Source organism: Loxodonta africana, chromosome 3, assembly GCF_030014295.1.
Source record: "Loxodonta africana isolate mLoxAfr1 chromosome 3, mLoxAfr1.hap2, whole genome shotgun sequence".
Lineage (NCBI taxonomy): Eukaryota > Metazoa > Chordata > Mammalia > Proboscidea > Elephantidae > Loxodonta > Loxodonta africana.
Genome location: NC_087344.1, coordinates 154,607,554 through 154,621,615, shown reverse-complemented (window position 1 = coordinate 154,621,615; position 14,062 = coordinate 154,607,554). Strand labels below are relative to the sequence as shown.

The following is a 14,062-nucleotide window of genomic DNA, read 5'->3' as shown; positions in this document are numbered from 1 at the left end:
CTGTAAAGTTATTTGCTAGATTGATTGCTACATATTGACTTTGGAATGTTTGTATTTCTCTGAACCTGTCACTGTAATGATTTCCCAGGACACTTTGTAGGAACAGGCTGTGATTTTTGTACCCATGGCTTTCTGAGCCATGAGTGGCTGGGCTCTTACACCTCCTGGATAGAGTTCTCCAGGTCCCAGGCCTGCAGTTCACATGCTTGAATGAGCGAGTGTCACTGTTGGATCACAGGGGACCTGCATGTGCATTTTAGTCATCCCCAGTTTAGTTGACAGAGAAACTGAGCACGCATGAGGTGTGCTTTGCTTGAGGTTGCACAGTAGAGGAAGGATTTCAGGCCTCCTGACTCCCCACTGCACTGGGATTCCTGCAGGGGGAAGGAGAGCTGCATACAGCTTGCTCTGTGCCTGGAGGACATTCCTTTCCTTCTGAGTGAGAGGTTTTCTTTTTATTTAAATTAAAAAAAAAAAAAAAAGCAAATAGAAAAAAAAATATAGAAAGCCAGGAAGTTCTCATTGAGACTAATAAAAATGTCTACAGAGAATGAAAAAATCAGTTTGAGAACTTTGGTATGGAGGAAATAACCTGACATTAACTGTTTTAATTATAGTTTCAGCATTGGGCTTATCAGTGTGGGAAGAGGGAGCATTTGAGCCCTACAGGGAAGTGGGATATGGACAATGAGATGATCCTCTTCCTGAATCTGCCTGCACAGCCCACAGCCTAGCGACTGCTTGTGTGCTTGCAACAGCTGGCATGGAGAAGGAGCTGGACTCAGTAAGAGAGCCAGGTCCTAGGCTCAGCTTGTGGTATGAGGCTTCATGAGGAGGCCTCTTAACCTCTCTGGCTTTCACTTTCTGTTAAATAAGTATAATAATACCTGTCCTGTCCATCCTGAGAAGGAGAGCGTAGGCTAGCAGGAAGCTGTGTATTACTGTAGTTACGAGCACAGTCTTTGAATCCAGACTTCCTAGGTTCAAGTTCTGGCTCTGTAACTCAGTGGTGTGACAATAGGCAGGTCACTTATCCTCTTCGTTCCTTCACCTGTGAAACAGGTATAATGGACTTTGCTAAGTCACAGGATTGTTGTGAAGACTGAATTAGTTATGTAAAGTACTTAAAACAGTGCTTTGTGTTTAAAAAGGGCTATGTGAATCCCTGGTGGCATAGTGGCAAGCCTTGGTGGCTTGTTGTTCTTGTTGTTAGGTGCTGTTGAGTCAGTTCCAACTCAATAGGGACCATATGTACAACAGAACGAAACACTGCCCCGTCCTGCGCCACCCTCACAATTATTGCTGTGCTTGAGCCCATTGTTGCAGCCACTGTGTCAGTGGACCTCGTTGAGGGCCTTCCTCTTTTTTGCTGACCCTCTACTTTACCAAGCATGATGCACTTCTTCAAGGACTGATCCCTCCTGATAACATGTCCAAAGTATATGAGATGAAGTGTTGCCATCCTTGCTTCTAAGGAGCATTCTAGTTGTACTTCTTCCAAGACAGATTTGTGCATCCTTTTGGCAGACCATGGTATATTCAATTTTCTTCTCCAACACCACAATTCAAAGGCGTCAGTTCATCTTCGATCTTCATTTTTCATTGACCAGCTTTTGCTTGCACATGAGGCGATTGAAAACACCATAGCTTGGGTCAGGTGTACCTTAGTCCTCAAGGTGACACCTTTGCTTTTTAACACTTTAAAGAGACCTCTTAAAGTCGATTTGCCCAATGCAGTGTGTCTTTTGATTTCTCGACTGCTGCTTCCGTGGGTGTTGATTGTAGATCCAAGTAAAATGAAATCCTTGACAACTTCAGTCTTTTCTCCGTTTATTACAATGCTGCTTGTTGGTCCAGTTGTGAGGCTTTTTGTTTCCTTTATGTTGAGGTGTAATCCATACTGAAGGCTGCGGTCTTTGATCTTCATCAGTAAGTGCTTCAAGTCCTCTTCACTTTCAGCAAGCAAAGTTGTGTCATCTGCATAATGCAGGTTGTTAATGAGTCTTTCTCCAATCCTGATGCTCCATTCTTCTTCATAGAGTCCAACTTCTTGGATTATTTGCTCAGCATACAGATTGAATAGGTATGGTGAAAGGACACAACCCCGACGCACACCTTTCCTGATTTTAAACCGTGCAGTGTCCTCTTGTTCTGTTAGAACAACTGCCTCTTGATCCATGTACAGATTCCTGATGAGCACAATTAAGTGTTAAGGAATTTCCATTCTCCTCAATAGTATTCATAATTTGTTATGATCCACACAGTCAAATGCCTTTGCATCGTCAATAAAACACAGGCAGACATCTTGCTGGTATTCTCTGCTTTCTGCCAGGATCCATCTGACATCAGCAGTGACATCCCTGGTTCTACGTGCTCTTCTAAATCCAGCTTGAATTTCTGGCAGCTCCCTGTTGATAGATTGCTGCAGCTGCTTTTGAATGATCTTCAGCAAAATTTTGCTGGCGTGTGATATTAATGATATTGCTCAATAATTTCCTCATTCAGTTGGATTACCTTTCTTGGGAATAGGCATAAATATGGTTCTCTTCCATTTGGTTGGCCAGGTAGCTGTCTTCCAAATTTCTTGACATAGACGAGTGAGCACTTCCAGCACTGCATCTCTTTGTTGAAACATCTCAATTGGTATTCCGTCAATTCCCGGAGCCTTGTTTTTCGCCAATGCCTTCACTATAGGTTGGACTTCTTCTTTGAATACCATCCGTTCCTGAAATGGTTGAACGTGGACCAGTTCTTTTTGGTATAGTGACTCTGTGTATTCCTTCCATCTTCTTTTGATGCTTCCTGCGTCATTTAGTATTTTTCCCATAGAATCCTTCAGTATTGCAACTCGAGGCTTGAATTTTTACCTCAGTGCTTTCAGCTTGAGAAATGCTGAACGTGTTCTTCCCTCTTAATTTTCTACGTGTATCATTACACTTTATCTTATTAGCTGCCCTTTGAAATCTTATGTTCAGCTCTTTTACTTCATCATTTTTCCGTTTTGCTCTAGGTATTCTACATTCAAAAGCAAGTTTCAGTGTCTCTTCTTACATCCATTTAGGTCTTTTCTTTCTCTCCTGTCTTTTTAATGACCTCTTGCTTATTACTTCATGTATGATGTCATTGATGTCATTCCACAACTCGTCTGGTCTTCAGTCATTAGTGTTCAGCGCATCAAATCTATTCTTGAGATGGTCTCTAAATTTGGGTGGGATATACTCAGGGTCATACTTAGGCTCTCGTGGACTTGTTCTAATTTTCTTCAGTTTCAACTTGAACTTTCGTATGAGTAATTGATGGTCTGATCCACAGTTGACCTCTAGCCTTGTTCTGACTGATGATACTGAGCTTTTCCATCTTCTCTTTCCACAGATGTAATTGCTTTGATTCCTGTGTGGCATAGTGGTTAAGAGCTCGTCTGTTAACCAAAAGGTCAGCAGTTTGAATCTGCTAGCTGCTCCTTGGCAACCCTAGGGGGCAGTCTGTCTTATTGGGTCACTATGAGTCGGAATTGACTCGATGGCAGTGGGTTTAGTTTGTTTGGTTTGGTTTGTGTTAGCAAAGGAGCCCTGGTCGTGCAGTGGTTAAAGCTATTGACTGTTAATCTAAAGGTCAGTGGTTCGAAATCACCAGCAGCCCCGCAGGAGAAAGATGGGGCAGGCTGCATCCGTAGAGAATTACAGCCTTAGAACCCCTATGGGGTTGCTGTGAGTCAGAATTGACTCGATGGCTGTGGGTTTGGTTATGTGTTAGCAAAAAAAAAAAAAAAAAAATGTTTTTTTTTTCTTTAGCAAGGAGCCCTGATGGCACATTGGTTAAGGAACTTGGCCACTAGCCAAAAGCTCAGCAGTTTGAACCCACCAGGTGCTCTGTGGGAGAAAGATGTGTCAGTCTGCTTCTGTAAAGGTTACAGCCTTGGAAACCCTACGGGGCAGTTCTAGTCTGCCCTGTGGAGTTGCTATGAGTTGGAATCTTCTCAGCAGCAACTGTTTTATTTTAATTTTTTATGTGTCAGCAAGTACAGCCAGAATGCTCCTTAGATGTGAGGATGAGGAAACTTTGTCTCGCTTACTTTGTCATCAGGAGAGACCAATTGCTAGAAAAAGACACATCCTGTTTGGTAAAATAGAGGGTAAACAAAAACAAGGGAAACCCTCCATGAGATCGGGATGGTGGCTGCGACAGTGGGCTGAAACATACCAAAGATTGTGAGGATGATGTAATACCAGGCAATGTTTTGTTCTATTGTATATAAAGTCACCATGAGTTGGAGCCCACTTGACAGCAGCCAACAACATCGGAGTGTTAGCTTGAGTCCTCAGGTGATGAAATGGTTGCGCGCAGAGCTACTAACCTGAAGCTTGGTGGTTCAAAACCACACAAAGCCACTTCAAAAGAAAGGCCTGGCAATCTACTTCTGAAAGGCCATAGCTATTGAAAACACTATGCACAGTTCTATTCTGAGACACATGGGGTCACAATGAGTCGGAGTCAACTCCATGGCAACCTTTTTTATTTTTTTGGTTTATGTGTTAGCTGTTATTTAAAAAATATATATATTATTTTAAGAATGAGATGCTATTTCTTTAAACATGTTCTCAGGTGATTCCACCACTTGATACAGTATTAGACAAACAGGGGGTTTTTATGCAAATAATTATTAAGGGAGGGGTTCTTCTGACATCCAGTTTGTGCCTGGACCCTGCTGTGAAAAGAAGCTTGTTTTTTCAGCTCTTGTGTGATCCCCTCAAAGTTAGAGATGGTATCTTATTCATATAAATACATATACCAGCTCCTCTTTTCCCTCTGGATCCTAATTATACTGCCTGATACATACTAAGCTCTTAGCTATAGCTTGTTGAATGAATATTGTTGATGTTTCTGATTACTTCTGTTCTGAAACTTCACCTGAAGGCTTAAGTAATTCATTAATATGGTGACCTAATATCTGCCCAGGTCTCTGATTCATTCATTAATGAATCTTTATATCACTCATCTGAAGTATTAAAATCCTAAGATGCTCATGGCATAGCGTGGACTTTATAGCTTTAATTTTCTTAGTAGCTTATGGAGATAGGAATGTAACACTGGAGGAGATTTAAGCACAGAGAGCTAAGAGCCTCATTGGAGACCACAGAGCAGTTACTGGTGGAAAAACACTCTTGGGATGGGTCTTTCTAAGACCCAGAAACCCAAAGGATAAAAACCTGATTAAAACTCTAGAGGGAAATGCAGGTCAGGTTGGACGTGGGACTGAATATTGACCTGGACTGTATTACACTTCCTTTGGTGTCTGAGGGCTGTATTATTAGGGATTTATTTCTAATTTGTGTTTGTTTTTATTTTTAGCATTGCAGTGTCGGGATGGCTATGAACCCTGTGTAAATGAAGGCATATGTGTTACTTATCACAATGGCACAGGATACTGCAAGTAAGTTTTTCTCTGGATTTTCTCTTCTTCATATATTTTATTTTTCTGTAACTAGGACACTGGACGTGATTGGGTTCTACTGTTCTGTTTTAATACTTTTGTGAAATGTCACTGGTTCTCCAAGTTTTCTGATGCTTTTTTTGTGGAAGGATGGTTACAGGGGGAGGATGTGGAATCAGAGGAAAAGTTTTGATAAATGGTTAATATGAACTTCTTACTATCTTACTATTACTATTTTCATTATGAAAAAGACTTTTCAATGATTGGGTAGTTAATATATATATTGAGTACATTCTCTTGCATTTTTCAGTATCTCATATCTACTGTTTAAGGCCAAGCCTTAATATCTCCCCTCAACATGTTAGCCACGGTATTGTTCTTAAGTCAAACCTAACAGATACCTACTTCAGTTCTGCCTGATGTAAGTGAATATTACAGTGCACTGAGACCTTTTCTTTCTTAGTGTGAAAAAATTCAATTCTTAAAGTGAGACTTATGAGAGAGAAAGCTGTGTGTCCGTGTGTAGTGGTGGGGTGGTGAGCAGGGGCTGTAGGTGCATGTCAGGATATGGTGTTCAAAGACTAAGGAACAAGGAGGAAACATAGGCTAGGTCTATGCTCAAGAGCATTTCTTTTTCTCCAGCCATCCGGTGTAGCTAGATGGTTTGTTTGTTTGAGGAAGGTTGTGAGATAATTTCGTAAACAACTTCTCTAGGTTTTCTAAGGACCATTTTCCCCCTTCTAGCTCAGTTGAAAATTTCCAACAGGAACATATCCATTCTATTTATATGATGAAAAATATTGGGAAATAAGACTTGATTTTTAGCTCAGTTGAAAATTTCCAACAGGAACATATCCATTCTATTTATATGATGAAAAATATTGGGAAATAAGACTTGATAATATGAAATTTCTCTTTAGCACTTGTGTGGATTGTGTTTGTTCTTTACTTTGGGGGAGGTATTTGCTTGATAAGCATTTTAAGTGAGCTTATGCAACACATTTTTCTTCCTTCTTATTGTATTTAATTGAACACCATAAATATAATTATGACATTTTTCTCATCAAACCCATTCTGATACTAGAATCTAAGTTCTTTAATGTCATAAACAGGAATTTTTCCAGGTCAGAAACAATTTTCTTAACCAAAAGTGAAAATATTTTAAGCTGTGATGACAGTAAAGTTTAACAATAGGCTGTTTGGATTGGGGTAAAAATAACATTGGAAATGAAGTTTCTTATGTAACTGATTATGGGCTGAGCTCTTAGTTTTTTTCACTGAAAACACACACACACACACACACACACACACACACGGTACAGCCCCCTCTAAGAATGGAAACACAACTGGAGGTGATAAGGAAGGACAATCATACCTTAGAATTGGTCACTGAAACCTTGTTTAGTCCCTTAGTGGAGTCTGGTGTCTTAGTTACTTGCTCGGCTCTCTTGTGGCAGTTAACTCACTATATTATGATGTGTTTGTATCTCCCACTAGATTTTGAGCTTCTGGTCTCATTCATTTTTCTATAGTTAATGCCTAGTATGATGCCTGGTATATAGCTAGCACTCAAAAATGTGTTTCTTGAACTGTAAGATACTGGCCATCACCATTCATTTAACTTACATATGCACATGGTTCTCTATTTGTCTTAAATAAGAAGACACTGGTCCTCTCTTCTGAGGATATTTTTGCCTTATATAGCATCCAGGATAGCAGGACCACACAGATAAGCAATTTAGGTCTATTTAGAGATAATTCAACTAGATGACTTATGTAGGGAGAATTACGAATAGGTTTTAAGTGCTGGCCTATGTATTTGCAGTCTGACAAAGGGAGAGAAGGCCTCAAGGGGAGATTAATCTCTAGCACTTAGCAAAAGAGGACACTATGGGTCACTTTTGAGAGGAAGCAGATTTGTGGACTGCCAGTCTCTAGCTCTGAAATGAAGGTGAAAATTTTCTGGAAGAGATACTGCTAGGGTACAGTAAACTGACTTTGTGGTTGATAAAAATGGAGTTGCCTGAGTTCTTTCCCTGGATACTTAGTAATTGTTGATAGGGTGGGATGTTTATAGACACAATTCTGGGTTGATCTGTCAGATGTTCTACTCTGTTTTTGAGGAAACAAGTTCTTGGCGGAAGGGGGTGGTAATTAAAAAAAAAAAAAGAAAACTGGTGAGGCCGTCTTCCTGGGAGACCAATATGAACAACAAAACTTGTGAGAAGAGTGTTTCCCGACCTGAGTAAGAGTAGTGTTAGTGTCTTCAGGAGTGGTAGGGTCAACATAAGCGGCCATGGGACAAGCAAGAACAAAATCAGGGAGGCCAAGTCAATCATTCCTAAAACACCATGCCAATCTCTACAGAATTTTAAGCAAGCTTTTAATAAGCAAAAATAACATTTACTGAACAGACCTTTCAGTATATCTTCACTGGCCTTGGTTTTTTCCCTGGGAACAGAAGGTAATCCAGCTTGTTCAGTAAATATTATTTTCACAAAAAGGTAAATAGAGTTAGAACACTTAGAAGGTTTATAACAATTATATCAGGCATGCAAAGCATGTGATTATCTTTTTATTCACAAGATTGCTTAATGGAACAAGAAAAGAAAGTTGAAGCCAAATTCCGTTTATGAGGGGGGTGGTGGGAATTGGTGGAAAGTGTTTTAAAGCAGAAGGTATCTATCTGCTTAAGGAGCATAATGCTACTGATTCAGCTAAAATATAATGATTGTTTATAAAAATTATAGAAATCCTTGATAAGATCACACTGACAGATGAGGATAAGTACTTTTAAAGTTTAGTTTCGTACACATCTCAACTGTTTTTTCTCACTGTTAGGAGCCTAAGTACCCTATCTGCCCGTGATTTAGATTGGGATGCCAGACAAGGAGAACCTGTGTAATCTTGCACAAAGCTCAACTACTGCTGCTAAACAGTTGCTGTCAGATTTTAATAAAGCCCTCTCACTACAGAGAGATAAGACGTTTATTCTCTCACCTGTCCTACTGGGAGGTGTAGATATGTAATTAAGTTGGGATGCCATTCATAGCTTGTAACTTGTTTGCCCCAGACTTTCAAATATAAGCTATTCCAAATCCCAATTTGATTAAAAATCATGGGCAACTCAAGTTCACTGGCATGTTGAGGGTGGGTGAGGTCATGATTTGTAAAATCTATAAAACGTGTGTTTTTAAGCATGTATTTATTTTCGTTACCTTAAAATCCTATCTGCTAATTCTAACATCTGGGTTGTCTATGGGTGTGTTTCTATCAACTGCTTTTTCTCTTGACTATGGGTATAATTTCCCTTTTCTTCACATGTATGGTAGTTTTTAGTTGTGAATGATGCATTTTAAAGCTTAAATTTACTAAAGAATGCTGAGTTTTGTTCTGAGAAGTAATTACATTACTAGCAGATCACCTTAACCGTATGGAGGTCTGGTTTTAGTTAGGGAGTCTATTTTGGTTTTGCCCTGAGTCCAGAGTTATGAATCTTCGTCCTGGGATGATATATGGTCCTTACTCTTAAGGTGTGGCCCTTATAGGGAGTTCAGTGGAAAGCCTGAGGTATTTATCAAGCCCCTCTAATGTGGTAGGACTTGAATTCAAACCTGTCTCCCCAGCACCAGGAGCCCTTCTGCTTAGCCTTCCAGTTGTTGCTTCCTCTTTTGTTCCTGAATCTCTTCCTGATTGTGCAGTTAGGAATCATTTAAGGATTTGAGTGGAGCCATATGCATATTTTGGGGCTCTTCCTCTCTTTGGTTCTATCTTTTCCAGATTTCTTCCCTCAAATTCCAGCTCCTTTGACAGCTCCAGACACTTCTGACTCCTCAGCCCAGTAAGGCTACCATTTTCTGCTTGTGCACTATTCTTCTTGCATTGCATGGACTAGGGAGTACCTTCAGAGGAAAAGCTATGTAAATGTGACTTTTGTACAGTTTGCTTCCATTTTTTCAAGGATCATAGCCCCTCCAGTTTCTGCCTGCTTTTGTTTCCTCTCCAGTGCCTTTAATATTTTGTCTGGAGTTTATAATTGTTACGAGCAAGAGAGTTGGTCTGATATAAGTTACTCTGCCATTGTTTTTAATGATTAAAAATGGAATTATAAAGGAGTCTTAGGATTTTCTAAATACCACTTAGGAGTTATCTAGCAGTGTTTGTTAAACATTAGGAAGTCACCATGAGTTCCACATGCTCCTGTGGATGGGTGATTGCATTTGAGAATCTCTACTTTTTGCCAAAGTGTCTGTCTGGAAACTGCATTTTAAAGTGAATCATTATAAATATAATAAAGTATAACTTTGTCTCACATTTCAACTAAAACTTGTTTGATAGCTATAATAGCATTAAATATTAACAACTGAGAATTTTTCCTTGCTGGGGTTAGGGAGTAATGGTGGTGGTCCAGGCCTCCTAAAGCTATCCAAGAAAACTGGAGCCATTGCCGTCTTTGTCCTTTTGATAGGTTTCTGTAGAAGAAGTAGAGAGTAGAGACACTGAGAATCTTTAAGAACCTGGCTTAGAGCGGAGGATGCATTGTCAATGTTTATGATTGTGGGATGCTCCCCAGAAAGATATTTTCAAGAGTCATGGATGACTCAGCATTTTCCCCTTTTATTTACCTTGTCAGTTCTTTTAATGCTATACAGGGGCAGTGTCAGGTCAAAGAAATACACTGGGAAAAATAAAAAAATATATCAACCATTAAATCACTTCCTCTTTCTTCTTTGCTGAAACTGGGTCTGCCAGCATGGTTTCTTCAAGTGGGTACTCTGTTTAGCAGAACATCGTATATGTAATTTTTCTGGACAATGCTAGCAGAATCCTGGCTACTCTTCTGTAGTTCCTTTATCTTTTCACTATAAAATGAAGAATGATAACTTTTGGCTCTCTAAATACCTTTCACAGAGTAATCTTTTATCTCTTTTTTTTTATATAATGCTTGAAGATTTATAAATTCAGAAATTATTTGTTGTATGTTCTCTATATAGTCTACTATACTACAGATAATTCAAGTCTGTGGTACTATTTGCAGTCAATCGATATTGCTATCACATTACTTCACACTTTTGTGGGAAGTCATAACATAATTATCAATTCATTAACCCAGACTTTTCAAAGATGTTTAGAATGAGTCTTACTGGAGTGTTGAAAAGTCAGGTATGAAATAGTAACTGACTGTGAGTAGTGTGGTCTTCTCTGCAGGAGCCACCAGCGAATGGCAGGGCTGGAACTAAGGTGAGATGAGTGAGGTACTGGCCTCAGGCACAAAGTTTAAAGGAGCACAAAAAAACTCAGTAATGAAGATAACTAGTATTTTAATGCAGTATTTCAAAAAAATCAAAATTAATGCAGAAAAGCCGTGATGAACAAAATATCAAAATTTTAAATACAGAGATCAGTGTTACTAGAGTTTTTTCTTTCTTTCTTTCTTTCTTTTTTAACTCCAGGCCCCAGTGTGGTTTGATCTGGCACTGACAAGTGGGTTAGGGCAACTGGAAGAGGGCATGGGTTTTCATGCCCAGCTGACTTGAGTTTGAATTCTAATTCTTGCTGGCAATCAGATCTTTGTTTGCTAGCTAACATTTATTGAGGACTTATTTTCCAGACTCTGTGCACGATTAAGCCTTTACATGCATTATTTCTTTTAGTCCTCATATGGGGTACCCAGAATATGGGGTGGACACTGTTAATATCTGTGATGTAGTAAATTACTTAGTATGGCCCTTCTAGCCATAGTCTTTGTAACTTCCACCAAATTACTTCGTGGGACTATGCAAATGAGATGCTTGTGGCCCACTAAGGGGACTGGATAGCTTGCTAATAATGTAAATAATGTACATGGCATGCTTGTGGGGGTGGGACCATGCCAATAAGGTATATTGAACCATAACAAGAGAATTGGTCAGTTTTGCCATCCCAGTAGGCTTAAGATGCCATCCCAGAGGCAGGAAGAGAGGATCTCACCACTACCAAGAAAGAAGAGCCAGGAGTGGAGTGTGTCCTCTGGACCTGGGATTCCTGCACTGAGAACCTCCTAGATTCAGGAGACAAAGAAGAGGAGCTGTAACACAGAAGGCAGAGAGAGGCAGCAGAACCAGGAGAGGAGGAGAGCTGTAACGCTGGCAACAGCAAGAAGCAGCAGCAGAAAAACAATGGTAGCGGAACCAGGAGACTGGCAGGAGACCAGCAGGAGACGGTCAGAGATGGTACAGTGGGCTTCCTGGCCCATGAATTGAGAAAGCTGAGCACCTTCGGGTAGAAGTCTTACTGGTGGAGTGGGGTGCTTTTGGCCACTTATCAGCAGAGCTAAAAGAGCTTTGTAACCCTTGCCTGCACCAGGCCGAGGGACTGAGAGGCTGAGGGGGCCAGAGAGAGGTGTGCCTATGGGCACGGCTGAGAAGAGGCTGTCCTGATGGAAGAACAGTATCCTGAGTGTTCCTGAACGTAAAGTGTAACCTGTTACTTCCCTAATAAACTCCATAATCATAAATATTGTCTGTGAGTTCTGTGTGCCATTTGCAATGAATTATCAAATCCAGCGGAGAAGTAGAGAGCACTGTGGGAGGGATAGTTGGTGTCAAAATTGGTAAAAAAAAAAAGTTGGAGGGAGAAGACATGTCTGACCTCCACCTCCTAGAAATCAGCCTTGGGCTGTTGATTTTGATTTTCCTCCCCTCTTGTGCAGTTAGAGGAGGTCAGATGATGCCTCCCACTGCACCATTTTTATAGTATCCTTATTTTACCAATGAGCATTCTGAAGCTCAGAGAGGTTAAGTAATTTGCCCAAGATGACATGACTGTTAAGTAGCTGCCTGGGGATATGCTCTGGGCAAACGTACTGCCACTCTGAGTCTCAGTTTATCCATCAGTAAAATGGAACAAAAGTGTTGTAAAGTGCTAGTTCAAATAGGATCTTTAGAAAAGGAAGTGAGAAACATTTGGAAGTACATGAAAGGTAACTTTTCAAATCAGGAAGGTATGATTAAAATTCTGCTTAATATAGTTCCTGATTTTGAAATGGAGACAGTAGCATTAGGTAGGTCTGGGCAGCTCACATGATAAGAAAATGTTGAACCTGCTTGTAGCTACATGAGTGTATATGGGCCAGGCTTGGCTAACACTACATTTCTGAGGAGTGGCCTTTTACTTGAAAGCTCATTGCAGTTGCTGTAGAAGAAATATAAGAGGGCAGTAAGGGCAAGGATAGGATCTGTTGTCTATGACAGTGTTCTTCAGTAAAGAAAACGAAATTGAAAAACTTGAAACTTCTCCCTTCTTTTTCCTAATGGACCTAAAGATGAGCAAGTCCAGACAGATTTTGTATAGCTGTGAAATTGAGACATTTTACCCTCCAGGTCAAATTCAACGACTTTTGATAAATGTTGCTGCCAGCAAGTAAGTGACAAGTTGTTAAACATACCATCGTACGTTTGCACAGTGCTGTACAGATTTATATTTATATATTCCGTGAGGTCTGTCCTTGTTTAGGCCTGAAGGTCTGACCCCTTACTAGTACCATTCCTAAGTGGTTCTTCTCATTAAACCTTGTTATTGGGTGCCATTCAATCAGTTTTGGCTCATAGCAACCCTGTGGAAGAGAGTAGAACTGCCCCACAGGGTTTTCTAGGCTGTGATCTTTACCGAAGCAGATCACCAGGTCTCTCTCCCATGGAGGGGCTGGTGGGTTCGAACTGCCAACCTTTCAGTTAGTATCCATGTATTTAACTGCTGTGCCACCATGGCTCCTTCCTTAAAACTTGTGTCCTTTAAAATTCTTTTAACAAATATGTTAATTGTCCCTGATGAATTTTTCATAAAAGAAACCTTATTTACCAATCTCTTATCAATAAATAGCAGCAGAATTCCCATGTTCTTTTCAACTCATCTTTATTTTTTAGGTTGGCACCTTTATAAACTTCAGTGTTAGGTAGAGAGGTAGGAGAAAGTGGTTCCTAGGCTTTGCCTGTATCCTTTTGCCCATCTTGGGCAACTGCCAGTAAGTTAAATCAACTAATTTTGGCCTCTGAACCTGGTGCTAATAGATGTGAGTTTAGCTAGGCTTCTTTCAACACACTCCCTAGGTTAACCATAATCCTATGTAAAGTTTCTTTCTTATTGTTCGGTTGTGGCTTGTCAGCACCATTAATTTCATAGTGGAATTCTTTTTTTCCCCCTTTTTTCTTGTGACTAAGCAGGATAAGAAATATTTCACTTTCAGGATTTGGAGTAGCTTAATTAAATCCCTCATTTTAATTTTGGCTATAGCTATCTCTAATCGAGGCTAACAAGAATGAATGCAAAGTGGTGGGGGATACCAGAATGTGATAAAAAATGTAATTATCTGAAAATTCCCAAGTGCTTTTTATTTGTTAAACTAACATAAATATGTGGGCGTGATGGAGGTTTTCATTAAGCCCTCTTCTCAAAGTCCTTTAGCTAGGAATTTTTAGCTAGGAATGAAGAGAAGTTTAGTGTCTCTTGCAACCCCAGTCATGTGTATCTGTGTGTGTGTATGTGTATATGTGTGTATGTATGTGCGTGTATGTGTGTGTTTTATTTTCATATTTGACCTTGTTGCGTTTACCTTATATTTCAATGTAAGGTAAATTAAAATTTCTCTAAGGT

The 14,062-nt window shown here is 39.9% G+C and overlaps 1 protein-coding gene across 3 annotated transcripts in view; it reads left to right on the top strand.

Annotated features, from left to right (window-relative positions):
• NOTCH2 (notch receptor 2) overlaps positions 1 to 14,062 on the top strand; it is a 217,866-nt gene that overhangs the window by 87,113 nt on the left and 116,691 nt on the right. For all 3 annotated transcript variants that reach the window (XM_023547517.2, XM_010589625.3, XM_064282355.1), the window contains one exon: positions 5,350 to 5,431. In XM_023547517.2, the coding sequence (XP_023403285.1) occupies positions 5,350 to 5,431 (82 nt within the window). The remainder of the gene's footprint in view (positions 1 to 5,349; positions 5,432 to 14,062) is intronic.